The sequence below is a fragment of the Taudactylus pleione genome, unplaced genomic scaffold (assembly GCF_031769625.1).
Source record: "Taudactylus pleione unplaced genomic scaffold, aTauple2 ptg000089l, whole genome shotgun sequence".
NCBI classification, from domain to species: domain Eukaryota; kingdom Metazoa; phylum Chordata; class Amphibia; order Anura; family Myobatrachidae; genus Taudactylus; species Taudactylus pleione.
In genome coordinates this window covers 15,969,359-15,992,807 of record NW_028284491.1, presented here as the reverse complement: position 1 = coordinate 15,992,807, position 23,449 = coordinate 15,969,359, and the positions used below count along the sequence as shown (strand labels likewise).

At 45.8% G+C, this 23,449-nt stretch overlaps 1 protein-coding gene across 2 annotated transcripts in view; it reads right to left on the bottom strand.

The window, feature by feature from the left end:
• The window catches only part of NCKAP1L (NCK associated protein 1 like), a 348,408-nt gene extending 326,676 nt beyond the window's left edge, over window positions 1–21,732 (bottom strand). The window contains exon 1 of one of the 2 annotated variants that reach the window (XM_088469297.1): window positions 21,516–21,732. In XM_088469297.1, the coding sequence (XP_088325423.1) occupies window positions 21,516–21,617 (102 nt within the window). In that variant the 5' untranslated portion in view covers window positions 21,618–21,732. Of the gene's footprint in view, window positions 1–1,436; window positions 1,469–21,515 lie in introns of those variants that run through there. The other variant, XM_088469299.1, reaches the window with a different exon arrangement.
• Window positions 21,733–23,449: the final 1,717 nt, after the last annotated feature.

Sequence of the window (23,449 nt, the reverse complement as noted above, 5' to 3'; positions counted from 1 at the left end):
CCATTCTGCACGCTCGCAGAATCGGGAATCTGTGATCATCAGGCCCTTGATTCTTCACCCAATTCAATGGACTGCTCACCCACCTTTACATGACAAGTGCAAGGTTTGACAGGAATGTTCCGTCTGTGGGTAGCTATTTTCGGCTAAACTACCGAGGAACTGCTGCCAGCTATTATAGTACTACATGTTCCAGCATGCACTGGCAGTATAATGACTGATAAAACACTGACAGAAACCCCTCATCCACCATTTATATAGAATAAAATGTACTATTTTTGTTATCCAGTGTGAGGGGGGAAAAACAAAACCTAACAGCCTATATGTAATATAATTGCTCACTACTAATGCAGCAGAAACTGTGACCTGAATTGGCTGGGTCTCCGCTCATCCCCTAGCCAATCATATATACACTTGTAAGGAGGCGTATCTCTTGCCGGTGCTGGTGAGATGATGATCACTATTTAGCTGCTTCTGATTAATGATTGACCCGACTACCTGACTGTACTTACACATAACCGTGGGCCTGATTCATTAGTGGATCGCTATTGAGATCACGGCTGTGATTAGGCTCGCAGTTTGCTGCAAAAATATGCTACTGAATTCAATCGCAGAGCCGTCGCACAGCCAGCATTGAGATGCCCACTAATGCTACCTTGCAGTCGCGCGTATACATCGGGAACATCGAGTAACATCGGCCCCTCACGCACAATTACAACAGGCTTGCTAACCTCGTCGCACACAGTGAGTACTCAAGCTGCGTATGCTGTCGCAGTGGCTAATTTATGCACGCCCATGTAACGGTGTTCAAACGAATGGGCACATCTGTGTTACTCCGACCACTTCCCCGTCACCACCCCAAACACCGATGTCCCATCCCTCGGTCTACGATGGCTTTGTGTCTGAGTAAGTGATCGCAGTGCGATCGCAATGCTAACTTGCGCACCTGCACTGCGGTGTATAAGCATGCGCAGTACGCATCATCGGCCAATCTGCGCACACTGTTGCAGTTGCAATCCGTGATGTATCAGGCCCAGTGTCTGCTAAATCATGTGCAACAGCTCCTACCCTTTTGGATGAGGGGGGCTGCTGCTGCCCGAGGAGAGGAGGAGACAGTCCCAGCGGCCATGTCTCATCACCTGCGCAATGAATCTGGCAGGCACTTGAACCAGGGCCGAAACTAGGTTATCTGTCACCCGGTGCAAGGCAGCAATTTTGTGCCCCCTCCCTTCCTGTACCTGGAGTTTGTCCTTGCTCCTCCATAAAGCAGTGCACTACTCAGACGTCCCTGGTATAGTGACTTACATTATTCCATACACCATAATGCCCATTACACATTACGCCACATACTGTAATGACTATTACCAAAGTGCCACTTACATATTTGCCCGACACCATTTTATTCCCCACAGTAATGCTTCTAATTACTTTAAACTTACCTGCTCGTTGCCAGGGGATTTATACTCGTTGCCAGGGGTTACATGCTCGTTGCCATGGGGTTTCATACTCCTTGCCAGGGGTTACATGCTCATTGCCAGGGGGTTTCATGCTTGTTGTCAGGGGATTTATGCTTGTTACCAGGGGTTCCATGCTCGTTGCCAGGTGTTACATGCTCATTGCCATGGGGTTTATGCTCGTTGCCAGTGGTTACATGCTCGTTGCCAGGGGGTTTCATGCTTGTTGTCAGGGGATTTATGCTTGTTACCAGGGGTTCCATGCTCGTTGCCAGGGGTTACATGCTCGTTGCCAGGGGTTTCATGCTTGTTGTCAGGGGATTTATGCCTGTTACCAGGGGTTTCATGCTCGTTGCCAGGAGTTACATGCTCGTTGCCATGGGGTTTCATGCTCGTTGCCAGGAGTTACATGCTCGTTGCCATGGGGTTCCATGCTCGTTGTCATGGGGCTCCATGCTCATTGCCAGGAGTTACATGCTCGTTGCCATGGGGTTTATGCTCGTTTCCAGGGGGGATTATGCTCGTTGCCAGGGGATTTGAAGGGAGAAGATGCAGCTCTCAGCATCTTCTCCCTGCAGCGCCAGCGTTCCCGGCACTTCCAGGAACGCTGTGTGCATTGCGCTCTGCTAACAGACACTAGAGGTCCAGTAGGACCTCTAGCATCTGTCTCTTCCTTGGCGACGGCCATTTTTGGATGGCCGTTTTCAGCTAGTCCGCATGGAATCTGCTGAAAATGGCCAACCAAAAATGGCCGCCGCCAAGGAAGTGACAGACACTAGAGGTCCAGTAAGGACCTCTAGCATTAGTCTCCTCTTTGGCTGCGGCCATTTTCAGATGGCCGAGTCAGCTTTTTCACCCCCCCGCAATCCCCACCCGGTGCACGTGCACCTCTAGCCCCCCCCTAGTTGCGGTCCTGCTTGAACCGGCGCATGCGCAGAAGTAGCGGTGGCATCGGTTGCAGCCCCTGGAAACTGAGTAGGGCTACCCAAAAGGCAGAGGAGTGGCTTCCCAGTGGAAGCTACTCTCTGCTAATCGCGGCCCAGACTTGCAGTCCCAGGGGGAGAAAATTAGGGTCCTAATTGTGCGGCCTATGTATTGCAGCCCACATGGGCACTCCAGCATATATATCACATTGTTGCTGTCACACGTTATAGTGTCCTTTATCTTGTGTTCTAGTGATGTTACATGTGATCTGATATAAATGGTCGATTTAGTATTTTTATAACTCAATTTTTTGCAATTAGAACATCTACCGCAGTGGAAAAAACCGGTCGACACAGTCGGTCCCTCCATTGTGCTTTGTTTTGGATCTTTCGTTTCTTTTAGATGATTGTGGGTCAGTTTTTTCTTTAAGTCCGGTGCTTTGCGAAACACAATGTCTGGTTTATTGGGCAGTATTTTGCTCAGTTTATTATCCATTTGTAGGATGTGCCAATGTTTTTGTAAAATATTCCTAATGTTTTGGCCTGCTCCATTATAATTTGTTCTAAAATATATCTTCTCACTATCATTACTAAGTTGTTTAACCGATTCTTTAAGTAATGTGTCCCTAGGTGTACCTTCCAATAGTTTATAAGCTGTTTCTACCTCCCTCATGTCAAACTTTTTTTGTTCAAATTTTTGCCCACCAGATATAAGACTATAGTGGGATTTTGCTATCATCAGGAATATCCTGCCTACAGTTATTACCGACCTGCCAGAAGTCCACTAGGAACTATTAATAGTTTATTAGAACATCCATATAGGGCATAAAATATACACCATAACATAAATAATACACATAACTCTATACCATAGAGCGCTAAGCTTTTTCTTTTTTCCGCTATTTTCTGAAAAGTATTAGTGTGTTTTCATCAACAAACAGATCTTACTAATTGCTTTGAGGCTCATTTACATTTGATGTAAGTCAATTTTATGACACACCTCTCAGATGTAGCCGTACACTTTCACTTTAACACACGCTCATAGATGTTGCTTTCTCAACTTCCCTGAAATGATATTTCAAAAGTAGGCAAGTATGATTGTGATAAATATTAGAGATGAGCGGTTTGGTTTGTCCATGAAAGATGATGTTTTTGTATCGTTCTGAGATCCAAATTAGGCAGGAAGATCTGAGCCAATATCGAACCGCTCATCTCTGATAAATATGCCCCTTATTAGGCCTCACACAAAAAGTCCTTTTATCTTTCTAGAAAAGCAATATAAATGTTGAATACTCATCAAAACTCTCCTGCCAACTACTGTCAACTGACTCATCTTCCTCATTTTGCAATGCCAAACCCCCCATAGAAGATATTTGCAGAAAGAGGAGTTTCAAAGATCCATTTTTAAATTAGAGATTCCAACTTGTCTGTCTATCTGTCTATACTAGTGATCATATGTTTTAGAAGACTCCCAATTTTCCAGTTTTTACTGAAATATAAACAATTCATGTCCACTCTGTAAACTGAATAGTATAAAGGTAAGCGGCAAACTGCTAGAAATTTAAAAAAAAAAGTTTACATTAGCAAAAAATAAAAAAACTTAAAAATTCAGAGTTATAAAAAAAAGGACTCTTTTAGAGAATAAGTAATGGGATAAGAACTTACAGTACAGCCGTTCTGCAAAAATGGAAGCTGATGCCAACAATTCCTATCTGTGTCCCAACTTCTATTGACTATTTGATTACAAACCTCCCGTCTCTATAAAAGTAGTGTCCTTACACCCTCTGAAGTGTTATTTGGACAGTACTGCTATCAGGACTCAATAGCGTGTTGTAACTAGAATTCAGTGTAGTCAAACACTAGGATCAACCTAGGGGTGCTGAGTCTAACGGGGTAGTGGTATTCACCAATTCACCAATGATTCCCAGAAGAGAATTTGGGCTTTGCTGCAGTATTACCTCAGTATTATCCCCTGCTAGTTGCGCCAGGGAGGAACCCAGGTGCAACTAGCAGGGGAGCTTGGCAGACACAGGAAACATCACTGGTGTGAAGATAGATGAAAAATCCGAGGGAGGTGAGCAATGTAGCAAGGGAGTATCTACAGGGCCGGTTCTAGACATTGTGGAGCTCAGGGCGAAAGATTCCATTTGCGCCCCCCCCCCCCCCCCCCCCGAAAAAAGTTCTTACAGACTCCGTTCCTCTGCTCGCGCTTCCGCAAAGGGGGCATCACTGACCGTGGAGGGGGTGTGTCCTTGCAGAACACCCCCAAATCATCACACTTTGGGTCTTGCCCAGCACTTGCGGAGGTGCTGGGCTTCCCCCAAGCTCTCCCCTCGCGATGAATAAATGCTGTGTGCAGTAATGCGCCTTACATAGTAATGCCCTTTATAACACATTATGCCACACACATGTAATGCCCTTTATAACACATTATTCCACATCTAGTTATGCCCTTTATAACACATTATGCCACACACATGTAATGCCCTTTATAACACATTATAGAGGTATAGAGGTAAGTGGTGAAGCCTGTTTCCAGTGGTGAGTGGTACCTGGTTATGTGGAGGAGCCTACTGCCTCAGTGGTAAGGTGTACCTTGGTTATGTTGCCCACCAGTGATAATGGTTACAGGTGTATATGGATGCCTCTCAGCAGTAAGGGGTACCTGCCTGGGTATGTTTCTGAGCCTGCCTCCATTACTCGCTCCCCCCTTGACTGCCACCCCCCTCCTTTACACCAGCAGCAGTTGCACAGTCCGCCCCCCTTACCAACACCCCCGCAGCACACTCCCCCCCACTTACCAACACCCCAGCAGCACACTCCCCCCCACTTACCAACACCCCCGCAGCACACTCCCCCCCACTTACCAACACCACAGCAGCACACTCCCCCCCACTAACCAACACCCAAGCAGCACACTCCCCCCCACTAACCAACACCCAAGCAGCACACTCCCCCCCACTAACCAACACCCCAGCAGTATACTCCCCCCCATATACCAACACCACAGCAGCACACTCCCCCCCATTTACCAACACCCCAGCAGCACACTCTCCCCCTCCGGGGCTTGCGGCCACGAAACCCTACCACAAGGGTCTCTCCGCAAGCCCGATGGTCGCGATGGTCTTGACCATCGCGACCATCATCATGGCCACTCGCTATAGCTATGTGTTAGCGGCCAAGAGGCCGATCCAAAAAAAAAAAAAAGCCCGGCCCTGATTCCGAGCGAGCGCTCTGTCAGAGCGAGCGGCTCTGAATGAGGCCCAGAGTTTTTATGTGCCAATGATTCCTCAGTGTGCGACACCAACTGTCACACATGGAGAGGCGTGATGGTCTGGGGCTCTTTTGCTGAATCTCAAGTCAGCAACTTGCACAGAATGACTGACACCCTGAACCCAAAGGTCTACCACAGCATTTTCATGCAATACTCCCTGGTCTACTCATAGTTGGTGTAGGGTTCAACCTACAGGAAGATAATGACCCAAAGCATACTTACAGGCTATGTGAGAACTACAGAGAGAAAGAAGGGGGGATAACTGCCCACTGAGAGTGAGTAATGATGTGTATATTAAGATACATGCATATGGCTAAATTTGACTTACCTTTCTAATTTCTATTTATATATTATTTTTTCCATATATAGATTCATTTATTTCTATTTTTATTTACAATTTTATTAGGGTTTCATTCACATTCACTATTTAATAATTGTTTATTTCTCCATTTTTATCATATACCTACAGTCTGAGTTACATATCCAACATTCTCTCACTTGTTCCGTCAGACACTTTTCTAACCATTTTGTGACACTAGTAGGTTGTTAGATTTTTATGTTTGCTCATCCTGTTTTGGAATCCAATAATACAGCTGCATACAACCACCAATGAATACCTATGACCAGATAATCTATCAGAGCCCACCTAATCTACATATCACCAATCTGTGATGAGGAGATCTCCCTTATATTCCCAGACAAGCAAACCATAAGTTACCCAAACTCCTAGAAAAAGACCTGTATGGCTGAAACGCGTTGGAGCAGTTTATATGCACTGGCATTAATACACAAGAAATACATTGGGACTTCCTAACAGACCTACGCTAACCAATTTGATGCACCAGTCACATTCCCTCCCCAGGCATCCACCAGTCCCCCCTGCAGCATGGGTACCAGAGCGCACCTAGGAACAGGCGCATCTCCGGTGATCCCGTACAGAGGGGATAAGGTCCAGCCCTCTCATACTACCCCAGTTTCCCGACTCACTCTCCTGAGAAGATCATCCCGGGCATCAGTGAGTACATACTGGACTTATTACTTAACTCTCTTATATCAGACTAGCGGGACGCCGCAGTCTGTTTAGACTTTCTTTCAACATCACCATTCATATCGGAAATATCTCCCAATGCATTAAGAGACAACTTTATAAGATTGAACATTCATTGGATTGTTTTGGTTATATATGTTCTCAGGCTTCATTTGCATTTACCTATGTTTGCCTGTTTTTTATCGTTGCAACCATCACCTAAAGAGTTAAGATTCTGTTTTGTCTACAGATTAGTTGCTCATTAGTATTACCACATTGATATTATCCTTATTCCTCAATTAGTGACCAGTGATATAGCCATTATTCCTCAGTTAGACCACCCTAACGGTGTATACTAGATTATTCTAGTTTGCCATACACTATACTAATTAGGGGTGTGCACCGGCCACTTTTCGTGTTTTGTGTTTTGGTTTTGGATCTGGATCTTTCTTCGTGTTTTGGATCTGGATTGGTTTTGCCAAAACCACCCTTCCGTGTTTTGGGTTCTGGGTTTTGTGTTTTGGATCTGTATTTTTTTTAAAAAAAGCATAAAAACAGCTAAAATCACAGAATTTGTAGGTTTTTCTGCTCCTATGCTATTATTAACCTCAATAACCTTAATTTCCACTCATTTCCAGTCTATTCTGAACACCTCACACCTCACAATAGTGTTTTTATGTCCAAAACGTTGCACCGAGGTAGCTGGATGACTATGCTAAGCGACACGAGTGGGCGGCACAAACACGTGACCCATCTAGGCGTGAAACTGCAGTGGCAGACAGGATGGCAGTTTGAAAAACTAGGCCCCAAACTGTACATAATGCAAAGAAAAAAAAGAGGTGCAAGATGGAATTGTCCTTGGGCCCTCCCACCCACCCTTATGTTGTATAAACAGGACATGCACACTTTAACAAACCAATCATTTCAGCGCCAGGGTCTGCCACACAACTGTGGCTGAAATGATTGGTTCGTTTGGGCCCCCACAAAACAAGCTGGCAATTAATGTGTCCCTGCACAAACTGGCTCTATGGAGGCAAGATGTCATCCTCATCCTCCTCATCCACCGATTCCTCACCCTCTTCAGTGTGTACATCCTCATCCTCACAAAGTATTAACTCGTCCCCACTTGAATCCACCACCACAGGTCCCTCTGTACCTTCTGGAGGCTGGTCTCCCTGGAAGAGCTGATAATTCATTTTGATGAACATCATCTTCTCCACATTCTGTGGAAGCAACCTCCTACGCCTTTCGCTGACAAGGTTCCCGGCTGCACTAAACACTCTTTCGGAGTACACACTGGAGGGGGGGCAACTCAGGTAAAATAGAGCCAGTTTGTACAGGGGCCTCCAAATTGCCTCTTTTTCCTGCCAGTACAGGTATGGACTGTCTGCCATGCCTACTTGGATGCTGTCACCGATGTAATCCTCCACCATTCTGTCAATGGTGACAGTATCATATGCAGTGACAGTAGACATGTCAGAAATTGTTGCCAGGTCCTTCAGTCCGGACCAGATGTCCAAACTTGGTCCTGCCTGCCCTGCATCACCGCCAGCGGGTTGCTTAGGATACCTAAGTTTTTTCCTGGCAGCCCCAGTTGCAGGAGAAAATGAAGAAGGAGCCGTTGACGTGTCACGTTCCGCTTCAGCTGACAGTGTGTTCACCAGCAGGTCTTTGCACCTCTGCAGGCTTGTGTCGGCCGGAAAGAGAGACACCACATAGGCTTTAAACCTAGGATCGAGCACGGTGGCCAAAACGTAGTGGTCTGATTTCAACAGATTGACCACCCTGGAATCCTGGCAAAGCGAATGAAGGGCTTCATCCACAAGTCCCACATGCCGAGCGGAATCGCTCCGTCTTAGCTCCTCCTTCACTTTCTCCAGCTGCTTCTGCAAAAGCCTGATGAGGGGAATGACCTGACTCAAGCTGGCAGTGTCTGAACTGACTTCACGTGTGGCAAGTTCGAAGGGCTGGAGAACCTTGCACAACACGGAAATCATTCTCCACTGCGCTTGAGTCAGGTGCATACCCCCTCCTTTGCCTATGTCATAGGTGGATGTATAGGCTTGTATGGCCTTTTGCTGCTCCTCCATCCTCTGAAGCATATAGAGGGTTGAGTTCCACCGCGTCACAACCTCTTGCTTCAGGTGATGGCGGGGCAGGTTCAAGAGTGTTTGCTGGCGCTCCAGTCTTCGGCACGCAGTCGCTGAATGGCGAAAGTGGCCAGAAATTTTTCGGGCCACCCAAAGCGTCTCCTGCACGCCCCTGTCGCTTTTCAGAAAATTCTGCACCACCAAGTTTATTGTGTGAGCAAAACATGGGACGTGCTGGAATTTGCCCAGATGTAATGCCCGCACAATATTGGTGGCGTTGTCAGATATCACAAATCCCCAGGAGAGTCTAAGTGGGGTAAGCCACTGGGCGATGATTTCCCTCAGTTTCTCTAAGAGGTTGTCGGCGGTGTGCCTCTTACTGAAACCGGTGATACACAGCGTAGCCTGCCTTGTAACGAGCTGGCATTTCTGAGATGCTGCTACTGGTGACGCTGCTGCTGTTGCTGCGTAAGGTGATACATCTACCCAGTGGGCTGTCACAGTCATATAGTCCTTAGTCTGCCCTGTTCCACTTGTCCACATGTCCGTGGTTAAGTGGACATTGTGTACAACGGCATTTTTCAGGACACTGAGGACACTTTTTCTGACGTTTCTGTACAGTCTCGGTATCGCCTGCCTAGTGAAGTGGAATCTAGACGGGATTTGGAACCGGGGACACACTACCTCCATCAATTGTCTAAATCCCACTGCACTAATGGCGGATACCGGACGCACGTCTAACACCAACATAGCAGTCAAGGCCTCAGTTATACGTTTTGCTTCAGGATGACTGCTGTCGTACTTCATCCTCCTCGCTAAGGACTGTTGGAGGGTCAATTGTTTAGTAAAAGTAGTGGTGTTCCTACTTCCTCTCTGGGATGATGAACGACTCCCAGCAGCAGCAACAGCAGCAGCGGCAGCAGTAGGCATAGCAATGCAGGATCCTCCGGAGGAATCCCGGATAGGAGAGTCAGTCATGCCAGTGACATGGCCTGCAGGACTACTTCCGATCCTAACGAAGGAGGAAATTGACGAGGAGGGAGTTGACGGTGTGGTTTGCAGGCGCTTGGATACAACAGGACAACGGGATTTAGGTGTCCCTGGACTGCTTACGGTCTTAGCCAAAGTTTCTGAACTTGACAGTAACTTTTTATGAACGCGCTGCAGGTGCCGTATAAGGGAGGATGTTCCTAGGTGGTTGACGTCCCTACCCCTACTTATTTCACCTTTACATATGGTACATATGGCAAGACAGTTGTTGTCCGGATTTGGATAGAAATATTGCCAGACCAAAGAGGTGGAATGTTTGGTCTTCTGCCCAGGCATGACCGTGATGGGCTTTTTCATCCCACGGACAACAACTGTCTCCCCCGGAGCCTGATTTAAACAAACCACATCACCATCAGAATCCTCCTCGCCAACTTCCTCCTCAGCGCCAGCTACACCAGTATCCTCATCCTGTTGTACTTCAACAGTGACATCTTCAATTTGCATATCAGCAAGTGGACTGTGGGTGCTCCTTTCAGCACTTGCAGGGGGCGTGCAAATGGTGGAAAGAGCCACCTCTTCCCGTCCAGTGCTGGGAAGGTCAGGCATCGCAACCACCACCACACTTGGACTCTCCTTGGGGATTTGTGATATCTTCTTAGAAAGCACAGTTCTTCGCTGTGCTTTTGCCAGCTTAACTCTTTTGATTTTTTTAGTGGGAGGAGGGCTTCCATCGTCATGTGAAGCTGAACCACTAGTCATGAACATACTAGGGATCGACCTTAGCCGTTCCTTGCCACTCCGTGTCGTAAATGGCATATTGGCAAGTTTACGTTTCTCTTCAGCTGATTTAAATGTCTTTTTCAAGGTCATTTTCCTGAACTTTGCCATTTGGGATTGTATGTGCCCTCTACTATGACATTGGGCATCGGCCTTGGCAGACGACGTTGATGGCATGTTATCGTCTATGTCATGACTAGTGGCAGCAGCTTCAGCACTAGGAGGAAGTGGTTCTTGATCTTTCTCTATTTTATTTTTATCGGAGAAAGTTTGGTCCTCCATTTATGTTATATCGATTTGATATATACGTGCGGCTAAACACAGAAAATAATTTTTTTGGGGGTTTGGACTGGAGTGTACTTTGTGGGTTACAGCACCCTTTAACGGTCAAGCCAGCCGGCCCTTTACTTATGACACAGGCGCACGCTTGGCACTACTTTGTTGATGCACGTGCGGCTACTGCGCACACAATTCACAAACACAGAAAATAATTTTTTTTTGGTTTGGACTGGAGTGTACTTTCGGGGGTTACAGCACCCTTTAACGGTCAAGCCAGCCGGCCCTTTACTTATGACACAGGCGCACGCTTGGCACTACTTTGTTGATGCACGTGCGGCTACTGCGCACACAATTCACAAACACAGAAAATAATTTTTTTTTGGTTTGGACTGGAGTGTACTTTCGGGGGTTACAGCACCCTTTAACGGTCAAGCCAGCCGGCCCTTTACTTATGACACAGGCGCACGCTTGGCACTACTTTGTTGATGCACGTGCGGCTACTGCGCACACAATTCACAAACACAGAAAATAATTTTTTTTTTGGTTTGGACTGGAGTGTACTTTGGGGGTTACAGCACCCTTTAACGGTCAAGCCAGCCGGCCCTTTACTTATGACACAGGCGCACGCTTGGCACTACTTTGTTGATGCACGTGCAGCTACTGCGCACACAATTCACAAACACAGAAAATAATTTTTTTTTTGGTTTGGACTGGAGTGTACTTTCGGGGGTTACAGCACCCTTAACGGTCAAGCCAGCCGGCCCTTTACTTATGACACAGGCGCACGCTTGGCACTACTGTGTTGATGCACGTGCGGCTACTGCGCACACAATTCACAAACACAGAAAATAATTTTTTTTTTGGTTTGGACTGGAGTGTACTTTCGGGGGTTACAGCACCCTTAACGGTCAAGCCAGCCGGCCCTTTACTTATGACACAGGCGCACGCTTGGCACTACTTTGTTGATGCACGTGCGGCTACTGCGCACACAATTCACAAACACAGAAAATAATTTTTTTTTTGGTTTGGACTGGAGTGTACTTTCGGGGGTTACAGCACCCTTAACGGTCAAGCCAGCCGGCCCTTTACTTATAACACAGGCGCACGCTTGGCACTACTTTGTTGATGCACGTGCGGCTACTGCGCACACAATTCACAAACACAGAAAATAATTTTTTTTTGGTTTGGACAGGAGTGTACTTTCGGGGGTTACAGCACCCTTTAACGGTCAAGCCAGCCGGCCCTTTACTTATGACACAGGCGCACGCTTGGCACTACTTTGTTGATGCACGTGCGGCTACTGCGCACACAATTCACAAACACAGAAAATATATTATATTTTTAGCACTTGGGGGGAGCACCCCTGATGGACAGAGCACCCCCTGGACAACACTACAGCACCTCTTTAGGACTGGGACACTGCACAGGACTTTGGAGTGGACACAGCCCCTATGGAGAACTGACTGCACAACACAGTCCAGCCAGCCCCTATGGACTTTGAAGTAGTGGACACAGCCCCTATTAACAACAGCAGCACAGCACAACACAGCCAGCCCCTATGGACTTTGAAGTAGTGGACAACAGCAGCACTACACTACACTACACTACACAGCCCTAACTCCCACCCTCCCTCTTCACTGTCCACAGCCGAGTGAGAAAATGGCGCCGACGTGGGTACCTTATATAGGATCCAAAACCCGCGAGACTCGGAAGGCGGGAAGATGACGTTTTGCCTCGATTTCAGAATCCGAGTCAGGCGGGAAAAGTCGAGCCTGACTCGGATCGGACTCGGATCGGGGGGGCTCGGGGGGGTTCGGATTTCAGAAATCCGAACCCGCTCACCCCTAATACTAATAGGTTACAAAGAGTTGAGCGCAGTATAAAATTTACTATTAATCTATGTGAGAACTACCTTCAATGAAAATAATAAGACATTAGGCTTCTAATCATGGTATCACCAGCACATCCTTCATATTGTAGAGGGGCACCATGTGGTTTGAGTAATGCCAGCATCCTTGAAGTCCTGAGCCGTGTGTTGCCAGTAGTACTGGAGAGGCAGCACACAGCTATTTACACACTGAGGAGATGGAGGACACAGTGGTGTAAGCAGATGAGGGTCTGCCCCACTGTTCCATTAGGGGTGTGGTGCCCCAAAGGTGTGAGATCTGGCTGCCAGGGAAGGGTTCCACTCCCTTCCCTTTTTCTGCAGGAGCCACTGAGCTCAAGGAACTGATCTCGGGTGTGCACAGGGGGATGCCTTCAAGTGCAGCAGGATCCCTCTGGAGAAACACATGCACTGGCTGTAAAGAGCACCTACTGTATCATAGTGGGGAGGTAAGTCCTTTGTGTGTGATTCAGGGGATACGGAGGGAGTCAATAGTGTCTTGGAGGGGGAGGTGGCTACAGAGGTAATTTCATGACCATTTAGTTTTGTACCTTCAATCATGATCTGAACATTATGTATACTTTCTCTTTGGCACAACACCTCAGTTTGAGATTTATAGGCAGCTTTACAGACCAATCAAAAGTAGCAGGAGCCCGAGTGTCTCCAACCGCAGCACATAGACCTTTCATATTTAGCCTCTACTATTATTCATATTTGCATTTTCTGTTTTAAACTACAAATTACAAATTTTAAACTACAAGTTATTGTTATTGGAGGTTTGGTTTGTTCACCTACAATACAGTACTGTAGGTTTCATCCTTTCGCATTGTTGGTAAAGGCCCTACCAGTGACTGACATAACACAGGACAATCCTGTGAACCTTGTGATGTCAGCTATCTATGTACATCTATTTATACAACAACAAGAAACTAAATTGTGCTTGCTTATTAAAATTACATTTAGGTGCAGAATGTACATCATACTTTCCTAATTTTCTGTGTCCCCTCCCGGATTTGTGGGGTGTCTGGTGTGCATGGCAAAGTTATACTTGTCATTGTAGATCCAAACCCCACTTAGCACCTTGACTCGTGCCATGGCACAGCAGAGGGATGGGCCATGACTTATTTATTTATTATTTATTACCAGCCATTTATATAGCGCACACAAATTCTGCAGCACTTTACAGAGAATATTTGGTCATTCACATCAGTCCCTGCCCCAGTGGAGCTTACAATCTATATTCCCTACCACATGTACACACACATACACACTAGTGTTCACTTTTTGACAGGAGTCAATTAACCTACTAGAATATTTTTGGAGAGTGAGAGGAAACTGGAGCACCTAGAGAAAACCCACACAAGTACAGGGAGAATATACAAACTCCACACAGTTAGGCCCGTAGTGGGAATCGAACTCCATCATCTAGCTGTGGACCGGGCAGAATCTAATAGGCAGGTCTTCTTTTCTGAGAGTCTGGGAGAACTCCCTAGAAATTGTGTTTCTCCCAGACATTCAGGAGTAGAGTAGGGAAATAAGATTTACAATGAACTACAGCAATTTAATGTTATCTACATAATTAAATTAATAATAATTAATTAATACTTTATTTATACTCCAGGTATGAGGGCCCCACTTGTTGATATAGGTTGCAATCAAACAAGAAAGCATATGTTCATGTCTTGAAGAACATATCTGTCTGCATAAATAATATACTCAATGATATGAAAAGGGGCTTATGAAATTCTAAAATATTCACAGAAATTATATTTCAGAGACTAATTTAAAGGTAAAGCTGGGTACACACTAGGTCACTGGCTTGCGCCGACCTAGCTGATGATTGGTAAGTGTATGCACACTTGCCAAACATCTGCCCGACGTAATGTATTGTAAGCTCTTATGAGCAGGATCCTCTACCCTCTTATGCTTCTCTTTACTTATACTTTCATCTACTCCTTACTCCCCACTAGGGCACCTAACACCTGGTTGCTTATGCCCTGTTGCTTATTTGAGTGTTATGATCTCTTATTCAGTAATGTATATAAACCATGTCCTTGTCCTGCATTGTATTGTACTGTAAGTCACTGGTTTCTTATTCACATTTGTTTATGTACTTTGTAAGGCACTGCAGAACACTTGTAGTGCCATATAAATTAATGATGATAATAATAATAATAATAATAATAATAATAATAATAATAATAATAATAATAATAATAACAGGGGGGGGCATTTAAATTTGACCGCCCAGTTGAGCTGTCACTCATTGGTGGGTCCCTGCAGCATATATATGGGCAATTAGCGGGTCGCCAGTACACACCAGGGCTTTGCTGCAGGGCCGATTCGTCTACACACCCACCGATGTACTATACATATATCGTCCATTTAATGGAATGCCTGATATATCTATCAGTGTTCTTAAGCGTTGATGGTTAGGGGATCGGTTGAGACAGGACAGTCCAACCTGTGGCTCTCCAGCTGTTGTGAAACTACAAGTCCCAGCATTCTCTCTCTCTCTCTCACACACTTTCTCTCTCTCTCAGGGGGTCTGCCTGTTCGTTCGTACTAATCTCTTGAACCACTGGTCGGATCTTGATGGGGTTTTCACTATTCTATACAGCATTGGTCAAGGAAGGTTTAGGTGTATGAATCATTCAAAAGGGAGCCAAGCAGTCACAATATTAGTGAAGCAAGTCACAGAAAAAATATAGCAACAAGCTGCTGTCTGTAGAGGAGATGTCCATTGTGCTGAAACAGCAAGAGAACATCTGAAACTGAGCCAATCAGAGCTAGCAATGCACCTTGTTGCTTAACAGCTGCCTAGAGGGGGGAGGGAGTTAGGGACTGAGCAGTGTTATGTCTGAGGCAGACAGAGAGTGAGAGTCAACCTACAATGAACCCATGAAGATGCCCTGATGCAGACACAGTAGACAGGAAGAGGCCAGGGGAGTCATTGTTATCAGGAATTTGAAAGAAACAAACAACCATCAGAACACCATCAAATGATTTCCATTTGATGGTGGCAAACATTGGACTGCCACCATCAAATGAGGTGACACCCATCAAACGGTATAAACCATCAGAACAAAAAAATTATGGCTAGTAACCATCACATTCCGATGACCATCCCTACGCTGAACCTGCAGGCAGACTCTGGCCACCACTCCTCCACCGTGAAATGCTCCATCTTCCAGCATGATGTTCCCGCTCAGCCACATGCCCATGGTGAACAGGAGGTACCTCCCATGGAAGTCAGCGATGTTCTCGGACAGAGGCACCGCGGCGAGGAAGCTCAACAGAAAGACCAGGAAATACAAGGTACATTGTGCAAAGAGGACATTGCTCATCGTCATGTCCAGCAGCTGGGAAGGGTTGCGCATGGAGACTGCAGAAATATTTACAGGTGCCCCAGCCCCGGGGACATGCTGCTGATATTGCTTATGGTAGCTGCAACACAAATCTCTCATCTATGATTCTCTTGCCCTTCCCAGCACATCCCAGTGGCCGGGCCACAGCCAGTTGCAGGACAGCAGCAGTGGGGATTGCGGTGACACTGGTAAGATGCAGGGATCAGAAGTGAGAAGCAGGGGGTTGTGGTGAGATGCAGAGGCCTGTGTTGAGATGCAGGGGGCTGTGGTGAAAGGCAAGGGCATGTGGTGACATATAGGAGGCTGTGGCGAAAAGCAGGGGGCAGTAGTGAGAAGCAAGAGGCATGTTGTGAGATGCAGGGGGTAGAAGCAAGAAGCTGTGGTGAGATGCAGGGGGCTATGGTGAGATGTAGGGAATTGTGGTGAGATGCAGGGAACTGTGGTGTGATGCAGGGGACTGTGGTGTGATGCAGGGGACTGTGGTGAGATGCAGGGGCCTGTGGTGAGATGCAGGGGCCTGTGGTGAGATGCAGGGGCCTGTGGTGAGATGCAGAGGCCTGTGGTGAGATGCAGAGGCCTGTGGTGAGATGCAGGGGGCTGTGGTGAGATGCAGGGGACTGTGGTGTGATACAGGGGCCTGTGGTGAGATGCAGGGGCCTGTGGTGAGATGCAGGGGCCTGTGGTGAGATGCAGGGGGCTGTGGTGAGATGCAGGGGCCTGTGGTGATATGCAGGGGCCTGTGGTGAGATGCAGGGGGCTGTGGTGAGATGCAGGGAACTGTGGTGACATGGAGTAGTTTGTTATAAGATGCAGGGGGCTGTGGCAAGATTAAATTGCTCCCATGAGAAGCCGAGGCGGGTCGCTAGTCTATACCAAAATATAATATGGACGTTATATCTGTCTGTTTGTTCCAAGTTGGTGCAGAAACTACTGAACTGATTTTCATGAAAACTGCATCATTGTGTAATGAAACTCCTAGAAATAACCTGCACTTTGTTTCATCTCGATTCATCAAATTAAAGCTGAACAATAACAAAAAAAACCAAACCTTACTGATATCACCAATGCAAGAGATAGGTGTGGCATCATGCATGTGGCCGGTAATGGGTGGGGGGAGAGGTGCTTGGGCCAGCGTTCACTTGAATAGGATAGGCCACATAGTAGTCTGTGCACAGGGCACACAGTCTGTATAGCGCTGCTGGGTCACGTTGGCCACTCCCACGACAGGGGGTATAATACAACTATAACACTTCAAATAAAAAAATGTTGGCAGAAGCGATTTTATCGTGGACGAAGCCGCAGGCAACAGCTAGTAAGTGATATCGGCATAATTCTTTGTGACAAACATGCAACTTTAATAAGGGCTTTGAGGCATACTTGCCTACTCTCCCAGAACGGCCAGGAGACTCACAAAACTCGGGTGCTGCTCCGGGCCGCCCAGAAAAGCGGGAAAGTCTCCTGGCCAGTCACATACCCCCGGTAATTGCGGCATTGTGCAGCGAGGACAGGGCCACAATGACGTGATTGAGCGATCCCGCCCCCGTCCGACCCCAATTCCGCATCATGCCCCCCGCCAGGCCCCCCCGCTATGCCGGCCCGGAGGAGGCAGCCAGAATGTCGGCAAGAATGCCTTGAAGGTAAAGTACAAAATATAATTCTATCCTAAAGTCAATACAACGTCAGTACACAGTCTGGCAGAGACTGACAAGAAAAGACTAATAGACAGGGAAACTTGGGTCTTGCTGCAAATATGCATTTTAAAGCACTTTGTAGAAAACAAATCCAGTTAATAAAAGCTGCTGAATACATTAACGTGCAAAACTGTTTCATGATAAACCATGACTGTGTTGTCACTGTGATAAACATATATACAAACATTTTAACAAAAGAGGGCTTTTAACTTCCTCCTAAACATAGAATTTAACTGACAGGAAGTGAGAGTTTCTACATGAGGAGACACCCATCAAATGCTGACAAGGAGCTGATAACTGGAGACAGGAGCTTAGTATAGCCAAGAATGTAATAGGATAGATTTCCAAGTACAACCCTGCACATACTGTATGGTATACAGTAGCTAACCTCAGCTGTAATGAAGAATGATCCAACTGATTGTTCTTACAGCTGACACCTCTTGACATCATACATGCCAACACTCCCTGATTGGTTAGGTCTAGACTATACAGTGCTAATGGACCTGTGACGTCACACCCACGTGAGCCGGCCTGAAAGGGTGAGGGGCAGGGATGCTAACGGGGGACCAAAAGTGTCCCCTCGCGGGCTCGCTGCGCTCGCCGCGCTTCGGGCACAGTGGCTCGCTGCGCTCGCCACAAATATTTATTCCCCCTCTATGCCCTAGTGCAGCGGTTTTCAACCGGTGTGCCACGGCACACTAGTGTGCCGTGGCCAGTTGTGAAGTGTGCCGCGGGGCTGTCAGAGCCACCGGGCACATTTTACTGTACTTCAGCATCCCGGGCCGCTGAGCTCCTCTGGGAGACTCAGGCGCGACCGGGTAGTGACCTGCAAAGATGCGGCGGCGTGACATCACAGGTCACGCACGCCGCGTTGTCCACTGCCCTCCAGCCCGCTCTGCCAGCCGACGCCCTGCGCCAATCAGCCAGCCCGCGCTCTGTCCAGGCACTCTCTGCAGCCTGCCTGGAAGCCTGCCCGCACGCGATCCTGCTGCAGTGTGAGTGACAAGGGGGGAAGAAATGTTGGTTTTGTGGGGACCAGACATTTTTTTCTTCTTCGTGGGTACCAGCCATAGTTTATTTTTTCGTGGGAACCAGTCATGTAATTTTTTTTAGTGAGAACCAGCCATATGTTATCCAGCCATATATTTGCCTATTTAGTGGGGAACAATGTGTTTTGTTTTGTTTTTTGTTTCTGTGGGGCCAGCCATAGGTTTCTTTTTCTGTAGGGAGCAATTCTGTGGGGCGCAATGTGGTATGGTTGTTTTTTTTGTGGGTAGCAATGTGGTTTTTTTTTTCTGTTAGGCCAGCCAATGGGATTGTTTTATTCTTGTGGGGGCCAATGTAGTGTGTTTTTTATTCTTGTGGGGGCCAATGTAGTGTGTTTTGTTCCTGTGGGAACTAATGTAGTGTGTTTTTTCATAGTCCGCGCACACCGCATCGCTGGATAGTGTGCCTTGGCAATTTTAAAATCTTGTGTAGTGTGCCTCGAGTTAAAAAAGGTTGAAAATCACTGCCCTAGTGGATGGTAAAGCAGGAGCGGTCCAGCCTCCTGCAGCGGTCACGTGGTGGATACGTCACAGAGGTCCTTTAGCCACATAGAAAATAGCAGCATCCCTCCCTGATTGTCAGTAAGACGCCCTGAAATAGTAGCAATCTCCCTGACTCCCTGAAGAGTCTAGCAATCTCCCTGATTGCACCTTACCCCCATTATGTAGATGTTATATAAAAGAAAAAATAGAGATATATACATTCAAATGGGATCATTAGTATAATTTCCCTGCATTGGGTATAAGGCACAATGATCCCTATGGCTACATGCATTTTCTGAAAAGTATCAGTGTGTTTTTTTCATCAACAAGTAGATCTTATTAACTGCTTTGGGGCTCATCTACATTTGGAAGTAAGGCAATTTTATGACACGCCTCTCAGATGTAGCAGTATACGCCCACTTTACCGCCGTGCTGATAGGTGTTGTTTTCACAGTCTCCCTGAAATGCTTTATCAAAAGTAGGAAAGTATGCTTGACATCAGGAAGAGGAGGGGGCCTGTGTGCATTCCCCATTCAGTGCCCCCTCCTCTCTCCTTGGTGGCCGGTAGACGACTGATGCGGCAGGCAGGCCACCGTAGCATCAGTAGACTCTGGGAACTAGAGTGTGCCCAGAGTCTACTGTGCATGCGTAGATCGCCGGTGGAATGGAGCGGCCGCCATTTTCCCAGCAGTTTCCTCACTGCGTATGCGCAAAATGCTAGAAAAATGGCCGTGGTGGTCATTTTCCGTAATTTTCAGCACCGCTGAGACACCCGACGCGGGACCTCGGAGAGGTAAGTTTTAGATAATATGGGTGCAATGTGTGCGGTGCGGGGCCCCCCTGGACCATTATAGATACACCCCTACTTGACATACATATGATCAGATAATCACTGGCAGATTCATGTATAGATAAAGCAGTAGACACATATAAACATGAGTGACTATTCTATATATATTAAACTAAATAACTGAAGAGGCGAGTGAATGAAGCTGTTATGTCACATTTAGAAGAAACTGAAATATTTACAGTTAAAGATAAATTTGACATTGGACACAGCACTTTTATCCACAAAATATATCAGTAAATAGACTACCACCATTTAAAATAACATTGTTACTATGATCCCTAGGTCATCCATTATCAAAAGTAATTTTTCAGGAAATTGTAACATTGCACCTTCATTCACTCGCCTCTTCAACTATATTTACATTTTTAATTTCTAAAGCTGCATACACACATGCATACCCATGTGGCAAGTTCTGCTCATACAAAAGTGCAAAGCAGCTGCCTTTTTTCAGCATGTGCCAGAGTGTAGTACACAGGAGGTGAGAACGGCTGCACCAGGCCCCTACCTGAATTTGACTATTGCCCAACAATACACCCCTGATCACAACTTTCCTCTTTAAAAAAAAGTTACCTCTCTGTTTATTAAAGAGCAGTGCCCCCATCCCCCACTGCTTAAATCTTTCTGTAGTGTAGGGCTCTATCCTCGAGTGATCATATATGATTTACCAGACAACAACTTGTACATGGCCAATGAAAGAGGGGACTCTCCTTTTATAAATGAGGTTGCCACCCGATGCCTGTACAAACTTTTACCTTGTTGTAAGCCTACTTGAAGTTCACTGGACTTGAGACACTGGTGCAAAACTTTAACCATGTTATTTTGCAGTGTCTATGGTAAATGAGAACCTCTGGTTATAAACACATTTAGATCACATAGTATTGTGGATAAAATAGCAGTAAACTGCTGTCTAGGACCACCTCCCTACTATTGCTTGTCTTGGTATAATCAATATATTAAATTGTCTGTCTGTCTTTTCTAATCTAACTAAAACATGAGTGTCTTATTTCACTACAAACCTGATTATTCTCTGAATAATCATTAGGAAACAGCTAAAAATAATCAGGTATTTTACTATTTCTGGGAAGAATTACCAAATCATATCATAGTACTACAGTTTTAAAAAATAAGAACTTACATTTTTTGGCTTATACAGTTCTAATTTCTCATTTCTGTTTCCAGCCTGAGCACTATGTTGATTATAAAAGGGCGTAGCCACTTCCATATTTGTACATGCCTGACTTACTTACTGAATATGTCATACAACAATGTTATCACTTTAGCTACTGGAATTATTATTATACTTATTATTATCTGCACATAAGGTGCAATGTGAGCGGTAAGTAAAGATCTGATGGAAGTGCTAGAGAAAAATGGATCATACCTTTTTGATGTTATAGATGCGAATCAATACTCCTTTGCCTCTATCATTGAGTATCAAGAGCTTTTCAGCGAGTTTGTGTTGGTAAGTGGAACCCAAAGCCATCTTGCACAGTGAAGGTTGCAATTCACTATACAGCTCCAAAGGAGGTGACCCCCACTGACTCCAGCTGTATCAGCCACCTCCGTAGTGCATACAGACTCACTATGGGCCCACGACTATGTAAATGGCCTCTAAAGTGCAAAATTGTGAGGCAACTTCTGCTTCCTTTATGAAATGCTGAACAAGTGATGCAGGCATGAGCTCAGACAATAGCAAACGCCCACAGAATATATTCAGGATACACATAATATATAAGCTGATGTAGTGCCTCCCAAATGTACCACTTCCTCTTTGTGTCTGCTTCAGTATGTTTCATTTTGTGTAAGCATTTTAAAGTTTCCATAACTACAGCAATGTACATCGTTACCTAACATCCAGGGACTGTGACAAGGTATAAAGATTTGTCCAATGATATCTCTGTCCTGGAAAAGTCCCTATTTATTAATACTATTAGCACTACCCAATTATACATTGGAATTACTTTTATTCTATTCATTAAAAGGCTGATGCGGAGTTGCAAGCCAGTCCGTCTTGTGGATAGATCTTATGACTTCTAGTCAAGTGCACGCTTCTTTGGGTAAATCTGGGCAGTAGGCATCTCAGCTTCAACACATGTGTAACTGGGTGGTAATGGGGCATTAGCACATTAACTGAATTTCTCATGGATTTCCATTTCTCATGGATTTCCAGTTGTATTCAGGTTGTCCGCCCCACCCAACCCCCAAATAAATGACCTGATGGAGAGAATCAAACCAGTTACTTTAGATGCTTTCCTCTGTTTCAGATGCCCAGACAGACTGAGCATCACTTGTCCCCTTAGTGGAAATTACCTACAATAGCCAGTTACTCCACTCCACTGGCACCTCTCCCATCGTTACTGTGTATGGAGTATACTGTAAGCCCTTCCCAGGCATAATTACCTCCATTTACCTCTGATCTGTCAACACTACCACACAGGAATTGGCATTCCACTCACAGGAGCGTGCCAAATAATATGGTGACTGTCGCTGATGACCTGCTCCCACATACAATGTTGGGGATTGCGTGTAGTTTTTAACAAAGGACTTGGTTCTGAAGTTGTAATTTAAAAAATGAGTGATACATTCCATGCGTCTGTTATTAGTTTCCCATGTGATGAGCCCAACTACCGTGTCCTTCAAAAAACTTTCCACCATCAAAATGTCACTATATTTCCATGTCTTGTTCCTGAGACCCATCTGACTATATTTTTGCAAACCTAAAGTTCCTTAACCACCACCTCCTGTATTACGTCTAGACTTACAAGAGCTCGAAGTGCAGATAAGACTGGATTTCCCAAACAATTGAGGCAGTCTACGAAATTTTGTCCATTGCAAAGATTATGGACCTGTAAAAAGATTGAGTGAAAGCAAAAGATCTTCATGCCGCATGTTATTGAAAGCTTGCCTGAAATTATACCCTTGCAGACCCCACATTATGGGTTCAGTGGCCCCTCCTAAAGAGGGAGGATGCTATTATTACGTAGGCTCACCTCTGTGATACACTGTCCATTCGCTCTGCTTAGAGTATTTAGAAACTGATTGCAACATTTCTTTGTATCTACATACTGGGTTCTGCCCCCTTTTGGTGACACCTAACATACAACCTCCAATCATAGTGAAGGAAGCATGTGTTATCAAGATCTTTCCTGATAAGCAAGGTTATCTTACCAATTATAGATATATTTTACATCAAGGACATATGTGCTCTACAAAAATGGCTAACAAACATTTATCTGGAATCTATATTCTTCCTGTCAGGACCTTTATAAATATGAGTTAGAGTGGTACCCTGCCAGTTAGTAGCAGTTTTGATTA